The 27,373-nt window shown below is 46.6% G+C and overlaps 1 protein-coding gene across 8 annotated transcripts; it reads left to right on the plus strand.

The window, feature by feature from the left end:
• Nucleotides 1–264: 264 nt before the first annotated feature.
• LOC125763534 (histone lysine acetyltransferase CREBBP) lies at nucleotides 265–26,577 on the plus strand. 8 transcript variants are annotated; one of them, XM_049426851.1, is made up of 16 exons: nucleotides 265–455; nucleotides 3,714–5,199; nucleotides 6,079–6,341; nucleotides 6,452–13,901; nucleotides 13,993–14,282; nucleotides 14,379–14,536; nucleotides 15,154–15,258; nucleotides 15,356–16,301; nucleotides 16,374–16,604; nucleotides 16,712–16,942; nucleotides 17,040–17,437; nucleotides 17,527–17,926; nucleotides 18,058–18,411; nucleotides 18,505–18,792; nucleotides 18,888–19,175; nucleotides 19,270–26,577. In XM_049426851.1, the coding sequence occupies exons 2-16, from the start codon at nucleotides 5,139–5,141 to the stop codon at nucleotides 20,173–20,175; spliced, it is 12,369 nt and encodes a 4,122-aa protein (XP_049282808.1). In that variant the 5' UTR covers nucleotides 265–455; nucleotides 3,714–5,138; the 3' UTR covers nucleotides 20,176–26,577. The 8 variants fall into 8 exon arrangements, with proteins under 8 accessions (XP_049282808.1, XP_049282781.1, XP_049282799.1 ...); XM_049426824.1 differs by lacking the exon at nucleotides 265–455 and adding an exon at nucleotides 469–809; XM_049426842.1 differs by lacking the exon at nucleotides 265–455 and adding an exon at nucleotides 1,143–1,657.
• The last annotated feature ends 796 nt before the right edge of the window (nucleotides 26,578–27,373 follow it).

Consider the following 27,373-nt stretch of genomic DNA (forward strand, 5'->3'; position numbering starts at 1 on the left):
AAAGCACAAATATCAAGAGAAAAGTCGTTTAATATTTTGCCATTCAATAACAGATTCTAAAATATTATATTTAGTATAGTATTGAAATAAATATCAGCCCAGAACGTAATATAGATAACACAACGAATAACATTTTATGGAAACTTATAATAACATTCAATATATCATAGATACGATTTCTTTTTCGTACTGCTGATATGTAAAAGTGTTCAGAAACACTAAAACTATATTAGAAAAATAGTGTACATTTTTTGTAAAGAACCCGTTGGAAATTAGGACCCGATCGTCCGCCATATAGCATAACCGTCTGCGAAGTGAAACTGCTCTAGAGCAGTCTGACGTTTACCATTGTAGATGTGACGCACAGTATTTGTACGACCGAAAACACTGCAACAAAGCTATAAACATTTCAGGAAAAAAGCTTCAAGCTAAATAAACTGCAGCAAATTCCCCAAGTAAGTGCGCAAAAATTTATTTAACATAACGTCAAGCTAGCAGGAAAAAAATTATAACCGTTCCTAAGCGGTCTGGAGAGGTGAATTATGAAAAGACAAAATTTGTCGAAATTTTGTGATCAATCGCGCACTGAAAAATGGCAGTGCTGCAAGGAGAAACAGGATAGTGCAATCAGAGAGTGAGAGAGAAAGCGAGAGAACCGAAAGCGTCAGACGTATGGTAGCGCTGTACACACAAATCACAGTGCAGTATCCCCCGGCAGCTGCTGGACGAGTAAGGGTTTTTCGTGACTGTCATTTCGAAAACGGAGTGGCAAAGCAAGCTAAAGAAAGTGACTCGTACTTGCGCGCCAGGTAAGGACGGTTTTCCACCAGCGTGAAGAAAATTCACGGCACGAAAAAGTTGCATTCATTGCACCATCGTAGTTTGAAAAAAGCTACCGCGCACACACACGCACGACGGTGGCTAAGTGCGGTCAGCAATCGCGAGCCAGCTCGGTTTCGTCCGGCCGTCTGACAGGGTGGGCACATCGCACTAACGCAGCGCCACCATACGTCCGTGCATGGAACTATGGTCGAGGTCACGTGAACAGCTTTTGAGCAGCGATCGAAACGGGCCCGACAGCGAACTGTAAAATAGCCGTCTCAGTCAGACATTTTCTTGACAAGCTCGGTGGAGGGTAGGCTTGCAACAGACCAGGGCAACACCAGTGCCGCCATTTTGACGTCGTCGCGCGACTCGGCCGCTCTCGTTCGGGATCATCGTCGGAGAGGCCCCGAATTTTTTCCTTCCAAAAAGAAAAGCATTTTTCACGTTTCTTGTACTGGCTTTCTTGTGTTCTTGCCGTCTGTTTCCTCTCCACCCCTGCCCGGACCCATCATCGGCCCCATTGTTTGTTCTTCATTGTTGAACGACGCCAAAAAGGAAGAAACAAAAAAAAAAGCGACAAGAGTTTTGCAAATTGTTGTGCGTGAGTGAAGCAATAGAAAGTAAACGTATAGCTGTGTGCGTACGTGCGTGCGCTCGCGCGTGTGTGTGCATGCGCGTCGAATCCTAATGCGTACACGGGAATATGCATGTGTTTATGGAGTGGAGTGGTTTGTGTTTGTGTGTTCGGTTAATTTTTGAATGAGTTTAGTTTAGTTGATGGTTTTATGGAAAAGGTATTGTCGCAAGTTTCGTGTCATTTTCGAATGAGTGGGTGTGTATTTAACACGGAAACATTGTGTGCTGTGTATGTGTGTGTGTCTGGTGTACGATTTTGTTTAGGGAAAGGTTTTTGTAAAAAAAAAACGTAAATTTTCTCTATTGTTTGTCCGCTTATCGTGTATGCGCTTGACAGTAAAAATATTTCAAATTTGGACCAATGAAATTGTATTCCATTGGCCTTTTGTTGAGGATTGTGCCTTGCAGGTTATAAGACAAACCACATACGCTTTAATATTGATAATTTTTAGTAACATGTAGCGAGGTTATTTTTGTTTAATTGATTTTTGTTTAATTTGAACGAACATTGCAAATTTGTTGATAGCGGCCTGTTGTCATCTGTGTCTGGGCGCAAATAATAAAGTGTGGTGTGTATCGAACGGTTTATCTATTGGTTTACATACCCACACACACACGCACATACACACGTACATACATCTAGTGAAGATTGACCTGTCATTCGGCGTGCATGTTCGACGAGTCCTTTTTGGCGTGAGCTTTCCACGAAATGACAGTTCCGCGCGTGAGACGGAAGTTACACTGCGCGATACAGCAGCATCCTCGCTTCAACGCGGTTGTGTGTACGATGTGCATATGTGTGTTGGTACGGTAGGGAATTGCCGTGGTGTGTTTATTGAACGATATCCGCTAAGGATTACGACGCGTCCGTGGGCTGTCAATTTGTTGTGGAATAACATCAAGCCGCGAATTATTCGTAAAATAATCGCTATGTTTATTCCTTGAAGTTTTGTATGCACTGTAATGTAAATACAAAAACGCTTTTTTCGAGCCATTTATTTTTTGTTATGACATATTGAAACATTGCTTTTACTAGGACGAAAACATAATTTTTATCGGTGTTTTTTTCTAATTGTTAAATATGTTTGATTTATTGCACTAGCTCTGATCGAAAAGAAGTATATGTGCGGTCTTATTTGTGCGTTCAGAAACAGTGATCACACGCATACGCCAAAACAGATCGTGCGCGCCATAATCAAATGAAGCAATTTGTTGATATAGATAGAGATTTTTTTTTGTATGAAATTGAACAATAGAATACACCAAGAAACAAAACCGTCGTTTCTAGGTCTTCATAAATTACAATCAAACCTGCCACAGCGCCCATAGCTGGACGATTTTGTTCGTGTTGTAATATAAAATCTTTTTGGACTTCTGCTCACAGTGTCTACAAAAGCCTTCGGTTGCACCAATACTAGTACATGTGTTGTAAAACTTGCTTTCGCTGAGTGCGTGTAATCCCAAGTAAGAAAACTCCAGCATACTGTGCAAGTGTATTTGTGCAAGGGAACAATCGGATGTGAGTGCACCATTGGAACACCGTTGTACAGTCATACCCTTCGAAACAGTGGACTCGGATAGAGCGAGAAGCCTCGACACGGCAAAATAGAGCATATTCTCTACAGAAGACAAGAAGGAAATTGATGCTTTTTTATCAATAATTGCAAAAGAGCTTGATTGGATCAATGGGTGCATCGGTATTAAAGCAAACTAGACCCATAATTCGCCCGACCCGGCGAAATTCCTAGAATAATAGCTGTCCAAACAGAAGTTGTTTATAAAGCAACGAAATTACAAATACAATCGTTTTTAATGTATATCGACTTTCTTGGAACCTGTCCCACACTGGACACAAGTTCACAAGTTCAAACGACTCACAATAATTGCGGTTTTCTTGTGTTGAAAATTAGTTTCATTCAATAGGAAAACAGCATACAGCAAACAATACTAGTTAGGCGAAGTTACTGCATGTTAAAGCAGTTTTTTGTTTCCTTTATCAACAAAGATGAAGACGGGAGTCATTGTGCAACTAATTAAAGGATTGTTATAAACAAATGTTACTCGTTCACGTTGTGATGATCCCTGTTTTTGTTAGGTCTGCTTTCAGAACGAATTTAGCTTAGATAGTCTTGTTGTCGTGTTCGGTTTGTGTTTGTGTATAGTTCCACGTATTTACACTTTTTATCACCTTCGTTCTTTTTACATGATTCATATCATTCATATCTTTTTTCTTTCTTTTTTTCTTTTTTAAGACGAACGGGCTGAATTAGTTATAACACAGAAGTGGTCGGTTTTTTGGGCGCTTTACTATTAATAAAAGCGTCACAAATATTTTAATGTGTGTGGGCAACAACACCGCTCCAAGCAGTACGTAAAAGCGGCTTTAAAAGGCAACAAAAAATCGTAGCCATGTTGTTTCGTGAGTGTGTTGTTCAGTATTCCGGATAGTAAGTGATCCTCCTTCAAATGGTGGACACTGAGCAGGAGGACAGCATGTGCGCGCGCACACACACACACAACCGAGCAGCAGCAGCAGCAGCAGCGGCTGAAAAAAAGGAGCTGCAGCAGCACAACGTTAACACAATCTGGTATATGCGAAGTAGCAGCAGCAGCAGCAGCAACAGCACCGGAACACCGTGCCGTTTCCTTCGATTTGGGTGCTGAGCGGCTACACTACCCGAGGAAGAAACGCAAGAAGAAACAGTGCAGAGTCCGCTGTTTAGGTGTGCGCCGAGCGCGCGCGCGCGCGAGCTTGTGTGTATGCGTGTGGTGGTGAATACCACCATAATCGTGTATGTTGCGTTGTGCACGCACCGTTCCGTTTCGCTCTCTCTTCCTCACTTGTGTAGCACACCAACCATCTCGCTCTCTGCGTGCGCGCGTTTACAAGTGTGTGTGTGTGTGCGTCTGTATAGCGTGGTGTGCGTCGCGTCGTCACCATCATATAGTGTAATGTGCGTGTGAATTTTGTGTGTATGTGCGTTCGTACGTGTGAAGGCGTGGAATTTTGCATCGTGAAATCAATCATGCATACTCATCATCATCCTTCAAGCAACCCGTACAACATCAGCAGCCGTCTGCAATAAACAAAAAAGCAAAGGAAAAGCCAACACGCGCATCCGAAAACACTAGCAAAAAGTAGTAGCAACAGAAATCGAGCAAGCGAGTTGGAGAGTGAAAGGTAGAGAGATAAATAGAGAGAGAGAGAGAGAAGAAAAGGAGGAAAAAACAGCTTCGCCGCACCAATCCACACATGCAGCAGAGAGAAGCGACAGCAAATGAAATATAATAGCGCAAAGCACAAGTGCATTTTGTGAGATAAATATATAAAAAAAAAATGCAAAGTGAATAAATCATGCGGAAGCAAATAGTTTAAAAAAAATGTATTCGTGACAAAAGGTAAGCTTAGAACACGTTGAAAAAGTAAAACAAAAGCTTGCAAAGTAAAGTGTCAAGAAAATAGTGAAGAAACACGCGAAAGAGTGAACGCCAGAGGGGAAAGAGTGAACGAAAGGAGAGAAGCCCAAAGGGAAAGAAAAGGAACCTGTGTGTGGTCGTCGCTGCAACTTGTTCGTTTCTGTTCCCGCTCGTTCCACCAACGACGGCATCCAGTGCTTCTTTTCTCTCTCTCCTTGTTGTGCGATTCGCTTCTATCAAAATTCTCAAAGTGATAAACAATGGCCGATCATATGGAGGAGCCACCGATGAAACGGGCGAAAGTCCGGGATGTATCCTCAGGTAAGCAGTGCCTAATGTTTTGCTTTTAATTGCTGCGTCTTTTCTAATACTTCACGGATCGGGGACGATTGTTCCTTGGATTCTGCTCGTGCTGTTTCCATTATTTAGAAATTTGTTAGAAAAAGTCGTTCCGTCCGTAACGTTGTGCTTGTGTACGTGAGACACTGTCGATATGCAGCACACGACATTAATGATTCTTTCTCGCTTGGACTCACCGTTGCGTGCGTCCGTACGCTAGTGTGCGTGTGGTGTGTGCAGCAGTGAGTGCATTATTCCGGTTGAGCGCTTCCCTTTTTTTTTGAAAACTCAGACACTCACACGGTGAAACGTCGTCGTCATCATCATCATTATCATCCTCATTGTGTGAAGGCTTTTGGGAGCACATGCAGATTTTACGTTTTTTTTTTATAAATTGCATACATAAACAACGTACAAAAGTATTGCAATTTTCCATTATATGCATGTAAATATGCAACATAACATTTGGTTTGAACATCAAACAGTTTTGATTTCAAAAGCCAGAGAGAAAGCGACCCAGAAGTCGGCCAAATTAGGAGTACAAGAGAAAATGAGATAGCCGTCTTGCTGAAATGTCCTTAGGATTTAGGAGAATGATCTTGGGATGGAGTTAGTAAGACCATGACTAACCTTTTAGTTTCCCCTACAAATCGATGTGATATTCATTGGTTGGTAAAGATAATTAAAATGATAATAACATCTCCCTGTGTTGTGTTAAATAGCTTTTATTCCATCTTATCTAAAAAATGTTAGCAAACTGTAAGTAAAATGTAAATAATGCTTTGGAAATGCTCTTACTATATCGTTTCAAACGTCGCATCCATTCAACCATTCTCACTTGCTCGGGGCTTTCTCGTCCAGAAGTTATATCAACCACACTCGATCAAATGTTCGATCTGGAAAACCACCTACCAGACGAGCTGATGGGCGACAACACATGGGTGGACTCGCTGAGCGGGGGCAACAAACCACCCGGCCCAGGTCCGGGATCGCAAATGAATGGCGACGATCCAGGCGGAGGAAGCTCCAACCTGACCCAGGTATCGCTAGCCCTGCAGCGTCAGCAGCTGCAACAGCATCAGCAGATGCACCATCTAATGATGCAACAGCAGCAACAGCAACAGGTAAGGGATAGGCAGAGCAGAAGATTTCCCAGATATTTGGAAATCGAATGCCACTGTTACTGACGATTTACTGATGTTTTCAAAATTTTCATGCACCCCTATTCCGCCAGACGAACAAAGCAATGCCAGGACAAACGATGCTTGGCATGGGACCGCTCGGTGTCAAAACGCCTGGCATGCTGTCCTCGATGAACCAAACGATGGGCAACAACGTGGTGGTGAATGCGATGGCTGCTGGTGGTGGCGGCGGCCTTTTGGGGATGGGCAGCGGTATCGGCCCAAATGGAGGTGTTGGCGGTGCCGGCGGTGGTGCCGGTGGCCCCGGAATGGCGAACAGTATGGGATTGAGCGGAGGCGTCATGTCCGGTGGAGGACTGGTGCAACTAAACAGCGGCGGTGTCCGGCAAACAAATGCAAATCAATCCGGTGGCAATGCGAGTGGAAATGGTGGCCCAATGATGCATCAGCTTGTACCGCCCCAAAACGGACCAATGGGTGGCGGTCAGCCACGATTGGGCAATCCGGGACTGATGCCGCGCACCACCGGTCACATGAATCCGGGATTGCGACAGCTGGTGCAACAGGGGCACGCGGTTGGCACCCCGATGGTTGGCCAGATGGGTGGTGGCGGTGGCGCTGGTGGCAACGCGACAGGTGGCCAATTTGTCGTCGGTTATCAGCAGCAGGGAGTTATGCAACAAGGCGTGCGTACGGCATCACCCGTCTTGGTCAATCGGCAGCCACCGAATGGACCGGGAGGGACGCGATTGCCAAATCCGATGGTAACTGGTGGCGTTACGGGAGGTGCTACGATGGGAATGCTCGGTGGTGATGGAAATGTTGGACCACAGACGCAAACGGGACAGGGCCCTGCTGGTGTGGTCAGTTTGCAGCAGCAACAACACGGTGGTCCGGGTCCAAATGCGCCACAGATACGGCCATTGGTCGCATCAGCTGCAGCGGGGACGGGGACGGTTGGTGGTGGCAGTGGTACTGGATCTGGTACATCCGGGACGGTTGGTGCAGCGACGAGCAGTGGTGGTGGCGGCAATACGTCCACTTCGATGAACAGCAGTCCCGGTGGCAACCCACTGTTGGCCGATCCGGAGAAACGCAAGCTTATACAACAGCAACTTGTTCTGCTGTTGCACGCCCACAAATGTCAGCGTCGCGAGGCGGAAAATCCGAGCGGTAATATCTGCAGCCTAGCACACTGCCGTACGATGAAGGAAGTGTTGACGCACATGCAGTCATGTCAGTTAGGCAAGAACTGTCCCAAGACGCACTGTTCTTCATCCCGTCAGATCATAAACCATTGGAAAAATTGCCAACGACAAGACTGTCCCGTGTGTTTGCCGCTTCGTGATACTAACAAATTGAAGCAGCAACAGGCATCACAGCAACAACAGCAGCAACAGCAACAGCAGCAGCAGCAACAACAACAGCAGCAGCAACAACAACAACAGCAGCAACCTCAACAATCTCAACTACAACAATCTCATCAACAACAACAGCAGCAGCATCATGCCCAGCAGCAACAGCAAATGCAGCAACCTCAGCAACAACTACAGATGCAGCAAGATCAGCATCAGCAGTTGCAGCAACTTCAGCAGCAACTTGCTCAGCAGCAGCAGGAAGCAATGCAGTTACCGCAAAAGCAGCAGCAACAATTGTTGATGCAACAGCAGGACCAGCAAAAGTCGATGGAACACAAACAGCAAATGGTAAAATCGGCCCAAGCGCAAATGATGCTGTCGGACAAGGATCAGCAACAGCAGCAGTTGCTGCAAAAGCACGCGCAGCTGCAGGCAACGCAGCAGATACAGCACAACATGATGGCGCAGCACAAAAAGGTTCAGCAGCTAATGATGCAGCAAAAGCAGGAACAGATGCTGCAGAAATCGTACTCCCAGCAGCAGCAATCGCAACTTCAGCAACAGCAACAACAGCTGCAACAGCAACATCAACAGCAGTCCCCTCAACTGATGCAGCAACAGTCACCACAACTGCAGGTGCATCAAGCACAGTTGCAACAGCAACAAGTATTGTCACAACAGCAACAGCAACAGCTTTTATTACAGCAACAACATCAGCAGCAGCAACAGCAGCAGCAGCAACAACAACAGGATAATAAGTCTCCTATGTTTGCCCAACGTCAGGTAACGCAACAACAGCTTCAACAGTCACAACTATCCCAAATGTCCCAACCCCAGCTGCAGTCTCAAGTCGCGCCCCAGCTTCAATCGCTATCGCATGCACCATCCCCTCAACAGCAGCAACAAAACCAGCTCGCCGCATCACAAGAGCATAAAAAGATTGTACAACAAGCGGCAGCAGAGGCGGCTGCAGTGAGAGCTATTGTTGCAGCTTCAGTTTCGTCAGCTTTGCAACAACCACAGCAACAGCAACAACAACAGCAGCAGCAACAACAACAGCAGCAGCAGCAACAACAACAACAACAACAACAACAGCAGCAACAACAGCAACAACAACAACAACAGCAGCAGAAATTACAAATGGAACAGAAGAAGGATCAGCTGCAACAACATTTAGAACAGGCGAAACACGAACAACAGCTGGAGATACAGCACGATCAACATAACGATTTGACGGAAAAGCAACAATCGCTGACACCAATGCATCCGACGGACTCGTCGGAGGTAACTAATGCACTGAGCCAACCGGACGGTAGTACCGATGCCTCAACAGTATTGACGATGAAGCCGGACGATCACACGAAGACACAAGACCTGGGGGCTGATCATTTGTTGCAAGATCAGTTGCAGTCACAGCTAGATATTAACAAACAGAAGGCCGACCAGCTGCAGAAGGATGCACGGTTATCCGCAGGGGCCGGCGAACAGGAGGGAAAGGACGGTCAGGGAGAGGTGACCGACCAGCAGAAGGAACATTTGGACCATCCCGATCAGCAGCAGCTAGATAAAACGAAGCAATCTGACGATGCACTAGAGAAGAAGGTGCAAGAGGGAAAAGATGGCGCCTCGCTTAGTCAGTCGAATCACGACGGGTCGAAAGAACTGTCGGACAAACAGCAGGACAAGCTGGACAAAACCGATCACAAAGATGTTCAGCTGAAAGGTTCGCCGGCGATTGGCGATCCGATCACCCTTCCGGACAGTACAAACCAGGGGGAGAAGTCTGAACAGGATAAGTCTGATCTGAAGGAACTGAAGGATGCGTCGCAAGATGGTACGGAGCAGCATCATGACAAACAACAGGACAAGCTGGAGCTGGCGAAAGGTGACGATGCGTCAAACCAGCTACAACCGGAGCAGAAAGAACCCAAATCGGACGGTTCGAGTAGTGTCGAGCAGCAAGAAAAGAAGGATTTGTCCGATGGAAGCAACAAAGCGCAAGATTCATCCGGTGAGGCGAAAGATCAATCCAGCCACGCGGACAAATCCGGCAACGAATCGCTCGATCACGAAATGCAGGTGGATGGTGCTAAGCTTGCAGCGGACAAGAAGCAGACGGGTGGCGAGTCCTCGTCAAACGACGTTGGGTCGGATCAGTCGGAGAAAAAGTTAGAATCCCAGTTGCTGGAACAGCTCGGTCAATCGTCCGCGTCTAGCGAACAGCAATCGGAAAAGAACGATAGCAGGAAGGATGATCAGCAGAAAGATTCTAATAGTAACAGTAAACCGGACGAACTATCGGATGGGCTGTCGAAATCGTCACTGCCATTGCCGTCCGGCGGTTATGCGGATGGACAGGAGGACAGCAGTAGTAAACTGCTAAAGCCCGATGAGAAACCAAAGCAACAGCAGGCGGCAGATCAATCGACGACCGACGATGTGGGTCAAAGCGATGCGTCCAAAACAGTCGGTGATTCGTCGGATGACGGTGTAAAGAAGATGGACCTGCAGGAGCAAGAGAAAGATAAGACATCGAACGAGCTGTTGGCGGACGCGATGGAAGTAGATCCAGACACGTCGGCGTCTCAGTCAACCGGTTCCACGGACCAGAGTAAATCGTCCGTCCCGTCCCAACAGCGCCTCGGAGACGATACGGATGCTGCTACTGCGTTAGCCAAGGTTTTGCAGGATCAGGATCACGAAATGAAGGACGTATCGCTAATTGCCCAACTGCAGGAGCAAGAGAAAGACAAACAGTCACCGTCGCCGCAACAGCGGCAGCTCCAAATGGACCAGGCAAAGCAACAGGAAGTGCAGAAACCGCATACACCACAAACACCACAAGCCTCCTTATCCTCGCCCCAGCAGCAGCAGCAACAGGTACAGCAACAGGCGAAGCTTAATTTGCAGCAACAGCAGCAAAAGCTGCAGCAACAACTGCAGCAACAGCTGCAACCCCAGCAGCAGATGCAAATGTTGCAGCAGCAAAAGCAACCGCAACAGATGTTGCTGTTACAGCAGCTACAGCAACAGTCCGACAGTCAGCAAATGCAGCTAAAGCAGCAGTCAACGGACGGTACGGATCAGCAGCATGAGCAGCAGTTGCTTTCATCCGCACAAATCACACCGCAGGCATCACCATTAACGAACCAACAGCAGCAACCAACGGGGCATTTAAAAGGCCTGTTGCCACAAACGGTCGGGTCAGTTGAGCAGACAGCACACCAACAATCTGCACAGGATGGTTCGACGGCACAGGTGCTACTGCAGCAGAATACCGGCAACGTAGCGTCCGGTGCGGATGTGGTCGGCACGCGGCCATCGTTCAATCAGCAGCTGGTGAACAGCATGCAACAACAAATTGGGCCCTCTTCATCGCCACTCCAGAGCAATCTGTCCGGTGCCGTCAGTGGTCCGCAGTCGAACCAAATGAACAGCATGCGAGGTATAGGAATGGCGGGCCAGCAGCAGCAGCAGCAACAACAGCAGGGCAACACCGTGCGTTTGATGATGCCACCGAATCAACTAGGCGGTATGTTACAACAGCAGAACGATGGCAGTACCGGCTGCGGTGGAATGCTCGGTCAGAACGCGACGAATCAGCAGCAAGGTAGCGTACAGTCCCAGCAGCAAACCCAAACGAATCCTTCAATCATTCCAATGGCAACGGGTAACAGTGGTAATCAGATGTTGTTCAGCCCCGGTGATAGCAATCAAATGGCCACTAGCGGTGGCAACTTAACCAACAGTGCAGGTGTGGTTTGCAGCACATCCACGGCAACCGGGATGCAAACGTTAACGTCCCAGTCGATGCCCATTATGAACACGACCAACACGAGCACTATGAGTGCAGGCGGTGGTCCCAATACGAGTAACTTCGCGGTCGGTGCGACCGGCGGCAATACGGGTAGCAATGCGGGCGGTAACAATGCATCGATGGTGGCCGTACCGGTGCAGGGTACGAAGGATTGGCACCATTCGGTAACGCCCGATCTGCGGAACCATCTGGTACACAAGCTGGTGCAGGCGATCTTTCCCTCGCCGGATCCGTCCGCCATGTTCGACAAACGGATGTACAATCTGGTTGCGTACGCGAAGAAAGTCGAAGGTGACATGTACGAGATGGCTAACTCACGCTCCGAATATTACCATCTACTGGCGGAAAAGATTTACAAAATACAGAAAGAGCTGGAGGAGAAGCGCCAGAAGCGGAAGGAGCAGCAGATGCAACTGCAGCAGCAGCTGAATGCGGCCGGCCAGGTAGTTGGTGGTGGTCCGAATGCTGGTCAAATATTGCGACCACTGAATCACAACCACCAACAGCAGCAGCAGCAACAGCAGCAACAACAGCAGCAGCAGCAGCAGGTAAACCTTCTCTCCAGTATGGGTGCAGCTTCGGGCAGCGGAGTGGGTGGTAACAATCCAACAACGATGCAGCAGATGCAAGCCGCACGCCACGGTGCCGGTGGACTGATGAACCAAGCACAGAACAGTCTCGGCGCACAAATGGGACCGAACAGCCGTATCGGGGTGGTGAACGCGCAACAGCAGCAGGGTGGACCCGGCCAAACGCAGCAATTGTTTGTAGCGCAGCCTGGCCCTAGCCCGAACGGGAACCTTGTGCACGGTGCCGGTGGGACCGTGTTACCCGGTGGGCTGTCACCGTTCGGTCAGCAGCAACCGAACAACCATGCGCCGGGTATGGTCGGTGTGCCGCAGCAGTCTCCGCAAGTGGTAAACCAGCAGCAACAATCATTCCTTAACGGGCCGTCGATGATGGACAGTTCGTCGCAGCTGCAACAGTTTAACGATATTGTCCGTGCGAAGTGTGCAAATCTCAGCGGGGGCGGTATTGACGGAACGCAGCAGCAACAGCTCGGTCAACTATCCGGTGCGCTCACCGGTCAAACGATGGGCCAAGGTATGCGGTCGGCGTTCGGTGGTGTTAATGCAAACACCGGCCAACAGCAGCAGGGACCGAATCAGGGCGGTGTGGTTAATCCTGGCGCAGCCGGCGGTATGTTCGTCAACACGCTCAATCCCGGTGGCTTTAAGCTGATGAGCGGTGGCAAAACCCAGGCACAGCAGCGCAACATTGCGCTTCTGTCCGGTATGGGCGGAAGCGGTGCGGTTGGCGGAGCGGGCGGTACCGGTGCGGGACTTGTGGGCAGTGGTGATATGCTGGCCAGTAGCCCGTACGGTGGTGTGGGAGGTGCAACCGGTGGTACGCTCGGTCCCAACACAGCCAACGTTACGACGTCCAATGGACCGATGCTACCGTCACCGGCTGGCAACAACACATCCAGTACCAGTATTGTACCACTGCTGCTAACGCCTGGTGGTCCGGCATCTACCGACTCATCATCGGCCGGTGGCGGTGCAGGTGTCGGTTTGGGAGACGGCCAAACGCTCAGTGGAACCGGTGGAAACGGTGTGTCTTCCTCGCTGCCGGTTGGTGGCGCTGGTCTTCTTCCGCCCGGGACGCTAGGTGGAACGTTGGTAACGGGCGGTGGTACGACTTCACTCGCGCTAAACGGTGGCTCTACCACTACTACACCGGCAACTACACCCGCAACACCGTGCAGTGGTAGCCTTGCGTCCACCTCGAGCGTGCTGCCCGCAGCATCGGTCGGTTCAACGGTGACCAACAACACCGCGAACGGCGGTGCAACCAGTGCGGTTGGCATGTCCGCTAGCCGCATGTCATCGTCCTCATCGTTCAGTTCGCAGATGGCGGCACTCGAGGCCGCAATGGCACGCGACAAGGAAGATTCACCCGAACCGCCAAGCAGCGCAAAGGATAGTGCCAGCGGGGGTAGCGGTGGTTGCGGCAGCAAGAACAACAAGGGCAAGTTCGAGATGAAGCGCGAGGAGGACATCAAGTCCGAGCCGGACAGCAATCATATGGACACGTCCGGTGGTGGCGAAGTTGGCGGCAAGAACGTAAACAACGACTGCATGAGCATGATGGCGCACGAAATCAAGACGGAGATGATGGATGGTTCTGACGGTAGTGGCAGTGGCAGCGGTAAGAACAAGCTCGATGTCAGCACGTTCAAGGTGGAGGTGGATCAGGGCCGTTCCGGCAGTCCGAAGGCGAAGGTGATGAAAACGGAGCTGAAGGCCGGCATCTATCCGGAACCGACCATCCAGACGAACGCGAGTGACAACAAGAAGAAATGCTGTAAGTGTGTGTGTGTGGCCCTGTTCTTGTAAGGGTTGGAACATATTTTTTTTTGTAAATCGTCTAATTTTGCCCTTCTTTATGCTAACAGCGTTCAAACCGGAGGAGCTGCGGGAAGCGTTGCTACCGACGCTAGAGAAACTAGTCACCCAGGAACCGGAATCTATACCATTCCGTATGCCGGTTGATCCGAATTCGCTCGGTATACCGGACTACTTTGACATTGTTCGCCAGCCGATGGATCTGAGCACGATCCGGAAGAAGCTCGAAAGCGGTCAGTATCAGGACCCGCGCGAGTACGTTGATGATGTGTGGCTCATGTTCGACAATGCCTGGTTGTACAACCGGAAGACGTCACGTGTGTATCGCTACTGCACCAAGGTAAGATGATCACCCCATCGCCGGCTCTCCGATTTTCCAGGATAAGGAAAGTGATGTTAACGATTGGTTTTTTTTCTTCTTCATCCATCCCCGCAGCTATCCGAAGTGTTCGAGCTGGAGATCGATCCAGTGATGCAATCGCTCGGCTACTGTTGTGGACGAAAGTATACATTTAATCCGCAAGTGTTGTGCTGCTATGGCAAACAATTATGTACCATTCCACGTGATGCAAAGTATTACAGCTACCAAAACCGGTAAGTTTTGTAGTGCCTTTTATTTTGCTGTATGTAGTGTAATATAGAGAGCTAAGATTTCAATAAGTTTGAGGGGGAAAGCTATGAAAAGAGGAGTGAGATGCAGATTTTATTCAGATGCTTTTTTTCAATTAAATGAACCAAAAGATTGGAAGCTTTCATTTAGAGTTTGTACTTGGTAAATTTTGTTTGAAGTCCTTCAAAAGATTTGAGTAAGACGTCAACTTTCAAGCCAACTTATTGAAAAAAAAAAAACAAATTCATTTCATGCACAAATCTCCCCCTCACTACTAATCATCATTGCTTGATGTGTTCGTTTGTACCAGTGAAATTAAAAATGTGTTCATGTGTTTTATATTTTCATATTTCGCTCATCAACACCACTACCAACACCGCATCATCATCGAAAACCAAACGCTTTTTATCGCTCCAATACCCGCTCCCACCCACCTTCTCACACGCCCCTCTTTTCTCGCGAAACAATATTCGGAATTATACATGATCTCTTCACTTCATCTTCATCCCTTACCATCCACAACAACAAATCTATCTACGCAAATCTGTTCGTACCCATCGACGTTGAACCAACAAACCAACAACAAAACAAAAACTAAAAGCTCTTTTGGGGCATTATCTACCAGATACACGTACTGTCAGAAGTGCTTCAACGAGATACCGGGCGATACGGTTACGCTTGGCGATGATCCGATGCAGTCGCAAACGTGAGTATATACAACTAGAATGCTGGGTTCATTTCTGGTGTATGTGTGTGCCCCCATTAGATCAGTTTCACAAATGATGTTTTCCCTCGGTTTGCAGCCAAATCAAGAAAGATCAATTCAAGGAGATGAAGAACGATCACCTCGAGCTGGAACCGTTCGTCGATTGTCTTGACTGTGGGCGAAAGCAGCATCAGATCTGTGTGCTTTACCTCGAATCAATCTGGCCCGGCGGGTTTGTATGTGACGCTTGTCTGAAGAAGAAGGGCCAGAAGCGGAAGGACAATAAGTTCAATGCGAAACGCTTGCCAACCTCGAAGCTGGGCACGTACATTGAGACGCGGGTGAACAATTTCCTCAAGAAGAAGGAAGCCGGTGCGGGCGAGGTGCACATACGCGTCGTTTCCAGCTCGGACAAAATGGTGGAGGTAAAGCCGGGCATGCGCAGCCGGTTTGTGGAAAACGGCGAAATGCTGCCCGAGTTTCCTTACCGTGCGAAGGCACTGTTTGCGTTCGAGGAGGTGGACGGCGTTGACGTGTGCTTCTTCGGCATGCATGTGCAGGAGTACGGTTCCGAGTGTGCGGCACCAAATACGCGCCGCGTCTACATTGCCTACCTCGATTCGGTGCATTTCTTCCGACCGCGCCAGTACCGGACGTCGGTGTACCATGAGATACTGCTCGGGTATATGGATTATGCGAAGCAGCTCGGTTACACGATGGCACACATTTGGGCGTGCCCACCATCCGAGGGTGACGATTACATCTTTCACTGTCATCCGCCCGAGCAGCGCATACCGAAACCCAAACGGTTGCAGGAATGGTACAAGAAGATGCTAGATAAGGGTATGGTCGAGCGCACGATCCAGGACTACAAAGATATCCTGAAGCAGGCCATGGAGGACAAGCTACAATCAGCATCCGAGCTGCCCTATTTTGAGGGAGATTTCTGGCCAAACGTGCTCGAGGAAAGCATCAAGGAGCTTGACCAGGAGGAGGAGGAAAAGCGCAAACAGGCGGAACGCGAGGAAGCGGCAGCGAATGCGGTAAGTAGCGTGTGTGTGTAGCTTATAAACACTGTGCATCTTTGGCTAATGTTCTCGTTCACACTTTTGCAGATCATGTCCATGAACGATGACAGTGACACCGTAGCCGACGGTAAGAAGAAAGGCCAAAAGAAGGCGAAAAAGTCCAACAAATCGAAGGCGGCCCAGCGCAAAAGCAACAAGAAAACGAACGAACAGATTGGGAACGATCTCAGTGCAAAGATATTTGCCACCATGGAAAAGCACAAGGAGGTGTTTTTCGTCATCCGGCTGCATTCAGCGCAGTCCGCTGCGAGTTTGGCGGTAAGTTTTTTTTTACCTTTTCTTTTTCACGCTAAGTTAAACGCTGTGTGTGTGCGCTTATTTATATATTTTTTTCTTTTTTGTTTTGGTATTTACGTTTACCACAGCCTATCCAAGACCCAGATCCACTCATTAACTGCGATCTTATGGACGGGCGTGATGCCTTCCTGACGCTGGCAAGGGATAAGCATTACGAGTTTTCTTCGCTGCGTCGGGCACAGTTCAGTACGCTCTGTATGCTGTACGAGCTGCACAACCAGGGCCAGGACAAGTTTGTGTATACCTGCAACAACTGCAAGAACCACGTCGAGACGCGATACCACTGCACCGTTTGTGACGTAAGTGTCCTGTTCGCTTGCCGCTTTGCGGTCGCATAATTTCTTCATCTAAACCATTCAACCATTCTTAAAATGTGTTTCTTTATCTCGTTCGTAGGATTTTGATCTCTGTATTACCTGTAAGGAGAAGGTGGGCCATCAGCACAAGATGGATAAGCTTGGTTTCGATCTGGACGATGGTTCATCACCGTCGGACGTGAAGCAAACGAACCCGCAGGAGGCACGCAAACAATCGATCCAACGCTGTATCCAATCGTTGGTACATGCCTGCCAGTGTCGCGATGCCAACTGTCGATTACCGTCCTGTCAGAAGATGAAGCGTGTGGTGCAGCACACAAAGCACTGCAAGCGAAAGACGCACGGTGGTTGTCCAATTTGCAAGCAGCTCATTGCGCTCTGCTGCTATCATGCAAAGCACTGCCAGGAGGCGAAGTGTTTGGTACCGTTCTGTCCGAACATCAAGCACAAGCTGAAGCAGCAACAGCTGCAGCAAAGGTACGTTAGAATTTATAGCGCAATCAGCGCCGGTTTTCGTACGGTATGCTTTTACTTATGCTGATATGCTATTTCTTTTTCTTTTGTAGATTGCAACAACAGCAACTTTTGCGACGCCGTATGGCGGTAATGAATACCACCCGACTGGGTGCACCGACACCGCAAATACCGCAGAACAGCAATGGTGGCGGTAGCAGCTTGAACAGTGCCGTCTGCTCATCCAACGTTATTGCTGGCTGTTCGGTCGCACCGTCCGGCCCGGTAAGCAACACGATGGCAATCGGTGTACCGGCCGGCGGTGGGGTTGGCGGTGTCGTCACCAGTATGGGATGCGGCGGTATGGTAAATGCTGGTGCGGGTGCGATGAGCCCGTCTGCGGTACCGAATACGGTACAGATTGGTGGTATGGGCAGTCCACATCACGGTGGCATGAGTATGAAGCCGGGTGCACAAACACCGCCGGCGAATGTGCTGCAAGCCGTTAAGCAGGTATGTGTTACCTATTTAAAATATACAAATTTTCTTCTTATTTGTATTAGTTGAATATTTATTACGCTTTACAACAAATAAAAAAAAAACGACATTTTATAATCGTCTGCTTTGACAAAACGCAAACACAGGTGCAAGAGGAAGCTGCTAGACAGCAGGCACCGCATGTCGGCTACGGTAAAGTAAATCCCGTGATGGTACCGCCAGTGATGCAGCGTGCGATGCCAGCTGGCCATATGAACGCGGCAGGCGTCGGTGTGAACGTGTCCGGTGTTGGTGTAATGCCGAATGCGCAGCAGCAACCGAATGCGGTAGGTGTGACCATGGGTGGACCGGGCGGCGGTCCAGGCGGTATTGGGCAGAATGTAATGCAGATGGATCAGTGGAACTCGCGCTATCCGAATGGTGGTGGACCAGGCATGCGGCCAACGCTGCCCGGATTGATGCAGCAACCGCAGCAACAACCACAGAATCCACTTCAAACGGTACGTTCATATCTGTTCGCGGGTTTAGAGTGCACGGGATGCAGTTTTATGCATTTGTTCATCTTTTGTTTTTCCCTCCCCGTTTTTGCACAGGGTATCATGAGCGGTGGTGTCGGTGGTGCACAAATAATGGCCGGCATACGTCAGGGTCCGATTGCTATGCAGGGTGGTATGATGGGTAATGCGCAGCAGCAGCAAGCCGGTGGACAGCAAAATCAACCGGGCCAAACCCAGATGGCCACACAGCCGAAGCAAGCGATCGCCCAGCTGATGGCGACCCTGAAGAATCCGGCCGCTGGTCCCGAGCAGCAACAGCAGCTGCTTTCGATACTGAAAGCCAATCCGCAGCTGATGGCAGCTTTTATTAAACAGCGACAACAGGTACGTTACGAAACGGTTGTGAAACACCCACCCTACCACCGTTTACCGCCCAAGCAAAGGTTGAAATTTCATTATCATTTTGTACGATGCAACAGGCCCAACATCAGCAAAATCAAAACCAGGTAGGGATGCCGCAACAGCAACAACAGCAGCAGCAAGTCCAACAACAGCAACAAACGCAGCAGCAGCAAGCCCAGCAGCAACAGCAGCACGGTGTAATGCATCCCGGTGGCTCACAGGTGCAACAGGTGCAGGCGGGACAACCGGTGATGGTGTACAACAATCCACCCGCGTCCGTGCAAATGGTTCCGAACCGTATGCAAGGCGTACAGGGTATGCCTGGCGGTGGCAAACCGGGCAATAATCCTTCCATGCAAATGCCGGTAAGTGTTGTAACCATTTCAAGCACAATCTATCAACAACACACTCGACCACTTGGTTACTTAATCGTTCCTCCCCCTCCCACCGCTTCAACAGCTTCAACAGCAACTGTGGTATAAACAGCAGCAGCAAGCGCAGCAACAACAGCAGCAGCAGCAACTGATGCTTCACCGGCAACAGTTAGCGATGGCAGGTGGCAATATACCGCCCGCCCCACCGTACAATCAGCGCCCCCGGCCACAGCAGCAGATGGGTGGCGGCTATGGGCAGGGTGGTGGCATGTTTCCCGACCAGCAACAGTACATTCAGCAAACGATGAAACCTAACCCTCAGTCGCAGGGTGGTGTCGGCGTGAACGTATTGTCTCAGCAGCTGCAACAGCAACAGCAGCAAGGTCAGGGCCCGAACCAGGGCATCATGGGTCCACCGAATCCGCAGCAGCTAGCGATGCAGCAGCAGTTGATGCAATCGGTACGATCACCGCCACCGATACGGAGCCCGCAGCCGCAACCATCGCCGCGTGCCGTACCATCACCACGGGCCCAACCGTCCGTATCGCCCCGGGCCCAACCGTCGCCGCATCACATACCATCCCATTCGCCCGTGCCGGTGCAACCGGGCGATGTTGTGCTGCACAATCACATGCACTCCACCCACCAGCCAACGAACGTGGTCGGTATGGTAGGTGGTGGCGGTGGTGGGGTCGGAAACGTTGGTATGCAGGGTGCGGGTGGCGGAAATGTGGTCGGCGTCGGTGTCGTCGGTGTCGGTGGTCCGGTAAACGCCATGACCGTCGGTGGCGGTATGGGTGGTGTGGTCGGCGTGGTCGGCGGCCTCGGAGGTGTCGGCGGTGGAGGAGGCAACGTGGTGGGCGTCGGGAGCGGCGGCGGTGTGCAGCAGGATCTAGCGCAGGGCGTCGGTATAATCGGCCCCGGCGGTAACGGGAACGCTGGCGAAACCTCCCTGCCAGATCAGCTAACCAAATTTGTCGAACAGTTGTAGTAGTATGCTGGCAAAGTCAACGCAACGGGTAGAAACGTTCAATATTGATATTATTAGTTTGTTTGTTGATTTAAATTTTCCTGCTTTGTTTGGAAAAGTTCAAACATGCAAAATGTTCCGATTTTTTTTTACTTTTGGTTTACGTATGAACAGTAGCCCGAAATTTTGTGGGATAAATCTAAGAAACGTGTACATAACGAAGGTTAGGAGATAGAAAGCATAAACGAAAACAGTGAATGATGGTAGTTACAGACGAATTGCGATTCTAAGAAAGGATTTATGTATGGTACTTGTAGCTAAACAGCTATGTATTTCAATATTTCTTGATTTCGGTTGGTTAAAGCCGAAAGTCCATTAACTGTGTCGATAGCAAAATGTTCATTAGTTGTATTCAAACCAATGCATGTAAACTCTTTTTGATTGTGTAGGGGGTTGCTCTTTACATTACCGTTTGTCAAACGTTTCGGTCGTACCGAAAACGGTTCCCCAGCTCCCCTCCCCCCCGAACCAACTCCCCTTTAGCGTGCGTGAAATTATATTACGCAAACACGTGGGCACTAGTCTAGAGTAACCCAAGAGGGCAGGCAAGAGACCCTCTAGAAGGTCGTTAAGCCAAATAAGAGCCGCTCGTTCGTTAATAAAGGGGTTAGTATTAAGCCCGGGGGGAAGATTAGCATTACGACGTTAACAATGCGTACGTGACAAGAATATGTAAACTGTATAGCTTGTTTTTGTACTACGGGGAGGTTCGAGCAGAACGATACGATTTAAGAAATTATAATTGGTCGATTGAAGCCATTTTTCTCAGGTTTCATTAATTACCTTTCGTCGTGGAATGCGCGCTCGTACATAAACATGCTTACATAACTATATTAGTTTTTTTTTTACATACTTTATTTTATTACCACTGTGAAAATTAGTTTTTTTTTTGTGAGATTGTTGAAGTATGATAGCCTACGCGGATATTGTCATACTATCTAAAAGCAAGGCAATATCAAGAAATGCTGTATTAACAAGTTGACTGTCATAGCTATGATTTGTAATAGTCGAGTTACGTTTCCCGGTGGTGCGATGACTCTCATTGTTGGCTATCAACAAGGCATGACAAACAAAAAACTGCATGCAAAAACGGCTTGTGGCCTGCTCGGAAACGCTAACCGTAACAAGCATATATGACAGTCAGAGTGTTTCTAAAGCATAAAAAAAATGGCAAAGACAAACGCAAGTTCAGCTATGTGTGATCCAAGAATCGTATCGTGTTCCAGTGCGTTTTCAGTTAGTATGTTTTTCGTAATTCGATGTATAATGTGATAGTGAAAAAGCAAAAATAGGGAAAAGAAAGAAAGATTAAAAGAGAAACAGAAGAAGCGAAAGATAGAAACAAGCGGTTTGATAAGATGAGAGAGAATGCAAGAGTTACATAATTATTTTTTTTTTAAACTTGTGTTCGTTTATATTTTTACAGTTGAATATGGTGGTTAGATGAATATGTTTAAAAGAGGAAAAATAAGGACAAAGAGAGATAGTGATAGATTTTCAAGGGTGTTCGAAATAAAAGCAAAACAATAGAGAATTGTTAAGAAAATTCAGAAAATCAAAGCAAAACAAAACAAGAAGATCGACAAACCAAGGCCTTGCTATGGAAACAAAAGTAATGCAAAAAGCGAAAGAGAGAGAGAGAGAAAGAGAGAGCAAATAATGCAACCGCGTAAAAACATGATTCACACTTTTTTAACTTAGAAATTAGTGCTCGTCGTGGGGGTGGGGTGGAGAGCGAAGATGGTGGGAGCGTTGTACGTCCCATTCACACACAGACATACCTTCGGCACCTTCAATCTTCATTGACCATGGCTCGCGCCGGTTAGGCAAAGCAATAGTGTGGTTTGTGGTTTCGTTAAATACAAACCGAAAGTCAGGATGCTAGAGCATTTAGGGCAAATCAAGAGATTACGACCATTACCAGCGAACCATAACATATAATTGCAAAGCATACACACACACATACACACATATTGACTCTTATAGTATAGCGAAATTTCATTCATCGAAATTATTCCATTTTTTACATGTTATAAAATTTAAAATGTCCAGTGCAGTAGAAAAGATATGAAGTATCACTTCTTGTGTCCCTTTAGGCCGCTTTTAGCGTGTTTTGGGAATGTGCAAAGTTCAGATAAAGTCGCAAAAGTAAGCATCACAAAAATTGGAACATTTGCCTTATAAAGGATTCTATTTACTTACTTACGCGGTCTTGTCCTGTTGCAAGAGTCCTCGAAATCGCTCTAGGGACTGAAAAAAATAGCAAAAATCACAATCACATTTTTAGGAAATATTTTTAATGACAAAAAAGGGCCAAAATGTTACGGAATTCTTTTTGGGTTAAAATTATACCCTCCCTGGACTGTAATGGGTTAATTGCATTCATTCACATACAGAATAGTTGCACTTCGTTTTGTAACAATTTTTTTTTCAACCAGATCGATCGATAGTCTCTCTTCTTGGCTTTTAATGACCTTACAGGTCACGCCGGCCATTTCTGGCTTACTAGATTTATTTTTACCGCGTAGCCGGATAGTCAGTCCTTGCTACGGGGGGTCGATCCGAATGGGATTTGAACCCAGTCCTGCTGTGTGGATCGGCGCCGTTTATCACATGCACCACCGGATCGCTCCGATCGATCGATAGTACATTCAGTAATTAACGACTCCACAAAACCTAAAACAAAATGAGTATGATCTTAAACTACAGACCGAATCGATCGAAAATACGAGGTTATGTGTGTGTGTGTGTGGATGGGCCTGCGCCATGATGAAAGTAGAATTATAGAAAAGATTCACCAAATGGTCCCGGTATTTGGCTAGACCACCTCCCCCTAAAGCTTTAAATCTAACCGCAGGCGATTTAATGAAGATATTTCGGGAAGCAAAAGAAAACAAGCCACGAAAACACATACACACAGTAATAGTAAACAAAGCAATGACATCCCGTGGAACCAATCTAAACTTCGAACAAGACTTACTTCAATAAGCGTTAACATGTGCTTTTACTACGTTCGGTGTAAATATTAATATGATTTTATCTAATTAGATCCGTCTCAGGCGTGTTTACAAACTCTATGCTGGCTTTGTATTACAACAAAACATGTGTATTCTAGCAATAATTTTAAGAAGAAGCGAAAGAGAGAGAGAGAGAGAGAGAGGGGAGGTAGTGCTTAGAAGAGCGCATCGGAACAATGTGTAAAAAAAACGTGAACAAAAAGATGTAGAAGTATTCTTTCTCTCCAGTTTTAAAATTACAATCACCATCCACAGCTCAGGATAGTGCATGCAACATGATATCCACGTACACGATGCTTTTGTTTTTTGCTTCGTTTTCCTCGTGTACCTGTCGCAATATTATTTTCCCTTTTGTTGTTGCTAATGGGAGAAAGAAGTACACCCTTTTTACTACACCACTCGGCATGTGTGGGAGTGTGGTGCTACACTGCACAGGTGGAAAAATCTGTTCCGAATCTGAACATGGAAAGTGAAGTTTGTGTGCGTGTGTGTGCAACAACTCTCTAAACAATTCTTCAATTCCTCAGCAACCGTAATGCGCTAAATTATAGGATGAAAATGAAACGAGAAACGAAGAGAAAGTGAAACAATTGCTGAGAAATTGTTATGTGGCTGTGTCGTCGTTAAATTACACATCATCAGGATATATCTGATGGGAAAATCCTTCTTTTCTCCCTTCCCTCCACTGCTTTTACTTTCGTTAATCGTAGTTTTAACACGCCACCCCCCTGTGACGTGAACAGAAGCATGCACTGGTATGAAGAAGAAAAAAAATAGTATAAGACAGCAAATGAACACGCATCACACGATCTGAAATGGTTTTCGTTTCCTCTTTATGAAGAATATATTTTAAAGTATGTAAGAAAAATCCCCCCCCCCCCCCCCCTCCATAAAACATTAGTAATAAGTATAGTTTTTTTTTACATTCATGTGTTAAGTATTTTGTATCGTGCTTTGTTTACATAATTTATCTACCCGCAAATGCTTTCGATTCCCGCAATAATGATGTACATACAAGTAGCAAAACGGTTCTAAGTAATATAGTATAAAATACACACTCCGGTTGCTGTTGTTGTGAAATGCTCAGAGAAGAAAGACGGAAGATGAAAGTCGGTCAGGCACACAGAGGAAACACACATGAATAGGGTTTTGCACCCTGCCCCGAAAATGCTCAGACGCGAACGATATCATCCCAGTCCGAAGTTCCACGTTAGGATGCAAAACAAAGTAAAACTGTATAGAAATACGATAGGGAATAACTTATAACACAAAATGCCACATTTAATATAACTATATATATATGTAGTATAGAACGATTCTTATATCACACACCACTCGAAAATTGCTGTTCAAACCAATGTGTTGAGGTGTTTGCGAGATAAGTGCAAACGGGAAGCAACAAAGCAAAAGAGAGCAATGAGCAAGCTAATAAAGGGTTGATCCTTGTAAATGGACCGTACTGATAAAAAGAGGTAAAAAGCAAAAATAAGCAAAAGATAGAGAAAACAAAGAGGGTGAAAAATGATTGTGGCGAACTGAGCTTTAAATTGCTCGAACTAAGCCAATAAAACAAAACAAAATCAGCTGAATGTGGGGGGAGGGTAGTGCACAGATGTTGTGTATAAAAGAATATAAGAAAACTTACCCTCGTTTTCTCACTTCCCGCAATGTATTTGTTTTTGTTTATTGTTTTAATTTAATAATCCTACCAGTTACGGACGTACGGAGAAAAGAAACAAAAGGAAAAACCCTTCATACTTACACTCTAATATTAAATAGAAACAAAACAATTATGTTGAAACGATGTACTACTACCGCTAGATGTAAAATAAGAAGAGAAAAGAAGGAAAAACGTAGGAGAAAAGAAAAGAAATAAAATAACGAAACAATATAGATAGTGAGAAGATGAATATTGAGCGAACGGAAGAAAAAGAGAAACGAAACGAACATAAAATGTATACAAATTCCAGAAATTTATTATGTCATGCTTTTGTTTTTGTACCTCGTAGAATTGGCATTAGATGCGTTGGGTTTTTGGGGGATATGGGTGAAAACGGAGGGGAGTTGAGAAAGCAGTGGGAAAAGGGTAAAGGGCGGGATACATCCGGCACGAGCAAGGAGTGTAAGAAAGACAGTAAAAAGGTAAAAGGGAGAGAATAATTGCGAATAAAATGGAATGTTTCATATACGATTCAAAAGTAAACAACGTACTACCACACTAATGCTACTACTACTACTACTACTATTACTAAAAAAAAAACTACTACTACTAATACTATTGATAGTAAAATCGATTTAGTGTAAGGGTGAATCTCCCGACTGAGATACGTTGGGTAGGCCTTTGGCCGATTTATGGCCGCCACATAAAATGGAGTCGCTATAGGGAAGATAGTGGCGCGAGGGTATTATAGCGTATAAGGTTAGTAACAAAAGAACAAATCATGCTGCCCGTACGCGGGTTGATTAAACATTTTGACTGAAGTGATCATTATTTTGCGCGCGCGCGCACATCCCTAGGTGTGCGGCTAGGGATGGATCAACAGTTGCATCAGATGCGTCGTAGGTATGTGTTCTACTGCAGGTGTAGAGTATATATTCTTGTAAACGTTACGGGGGGGGGGGAAAGCAGAACGAATTCGGGACAGTCTCGCACGTCTACGTCCCTGTAGTATCGCTTCTCCCAATGAGTTTGCAAATAAGCGTGTAAGTATGCAGCTGTAGATGTATATAGACACTAGTACACTAGGGATATAGATATAGTAGCGTTGAAAGCGAAAAAGCAATTTTTAAATACCACGAAGCCTTCATACAAGACGATTTTTGGTTTAGGTTTTCATCATTTTTGTTTTTCGTTATTGTCTTTCCCTTTCCTACCATCTCTTACATTCGTTTCCCGGCTAGCTGTAACCTGTGTCTGTTGAGCGTGGAAAGATGTAATGTACACACGTCGAATATGACTTCGCGTATATCATTGGATTAATTTTAACCTTTATCGAATATAGTATATATAGAATGCAAGGAGATTAGCGAATAGTGGCGAAAAGGTGCAGTGGAGCACACCCACACACACACATACACAAGCATATGCGATGTCGATGTGCATCGGTATAACCGATTCGGCGTCCTTCATTTTTGCAATAATACAACCGGACAATTCGGGCCTCATAATGTAGATTTGATGATAAGTGTCGCTGAACAAGTACCGCACTAGGCATACAAGTAATTACCACTCAACAGACACATTAGCTGGGGGAATACAACAGGTGCAAGGATCAGGCATAACTTTAATTTTAAGTAATGATGTACAAAACCTCATGCGTAAAGTAATAAATGGAAACAAACTGTCCCCGGACCGAGTTAACCTCGTTGCAGCTTGGGAGATACATATGGGAAAAGTCTACATGTGAAAGAAGGCGGTCAGTTAGCAGGTTACGTGGTTCTAACACTAAAAGATTGAATGCAGCACTTGTAGACTTGGGTTGATCTTGTCTAAGGTTGGTCATATTGATTAAATCCTTTGACTTGGAGAAGGTAAGAAACCCTGGCAAACGTATTGGAAGTACTAAGGTTAATAGTCCTATAAACCAAAGCTAATGTATGTCTATCAACGAGCAATTGACGAGTGTACAGTAACGCTAGGTTAGGTGTATGAGTCTCGCGACAACTTAGAATATCTGCATTGATGAGAAAAGCAATCAGGGAATTTTCATTTAACTGGATTATCCCTAATATATATAATAAAAGATAATATCACCTTCCAGCTATCGGCCAGCTATCAGTGACAGAAGCAACGACAGTAGGTATTTCCTATCTTAAACTTCGTAAATTGCAAATAAAGAAAATTTTGAAATATTTCACTTCGGTATTTTGGTAATAACTTTAGTACTAATGATCGGATGGGTAAGTAAAACACATGCAAAGATGCAGAATGAAATTCTACACAAATCATCCGAACATTGTTGATGTCTATCTCTTCAGGATTTCGAGTAATCCGCAAATAAAGAAAATTTTGAAATATTTCACTTCAGTGTTTTGGCAATAACTTTAGTACTAATGGTCGGACGGGTAAGTAAAACACATGCAAAGATGCAGAATGAAATTCTACACAAATCATCTGAACATTGTTGATGTCTATCTCTTCA

The sequence above is a fragment of the Anopheles funestus genome, chromosome X (genome assembly GCF_943734845.2).
Source record: "Anopheles funestus chromosome X, idAnoFuneDA-416_04, whole genome shotgun sequence".
NCBI lineage: Eukaryota > Metazoa > Arthropoda > Insecta > Diptera > Culicidae > Anopheles > Anopheles funestus.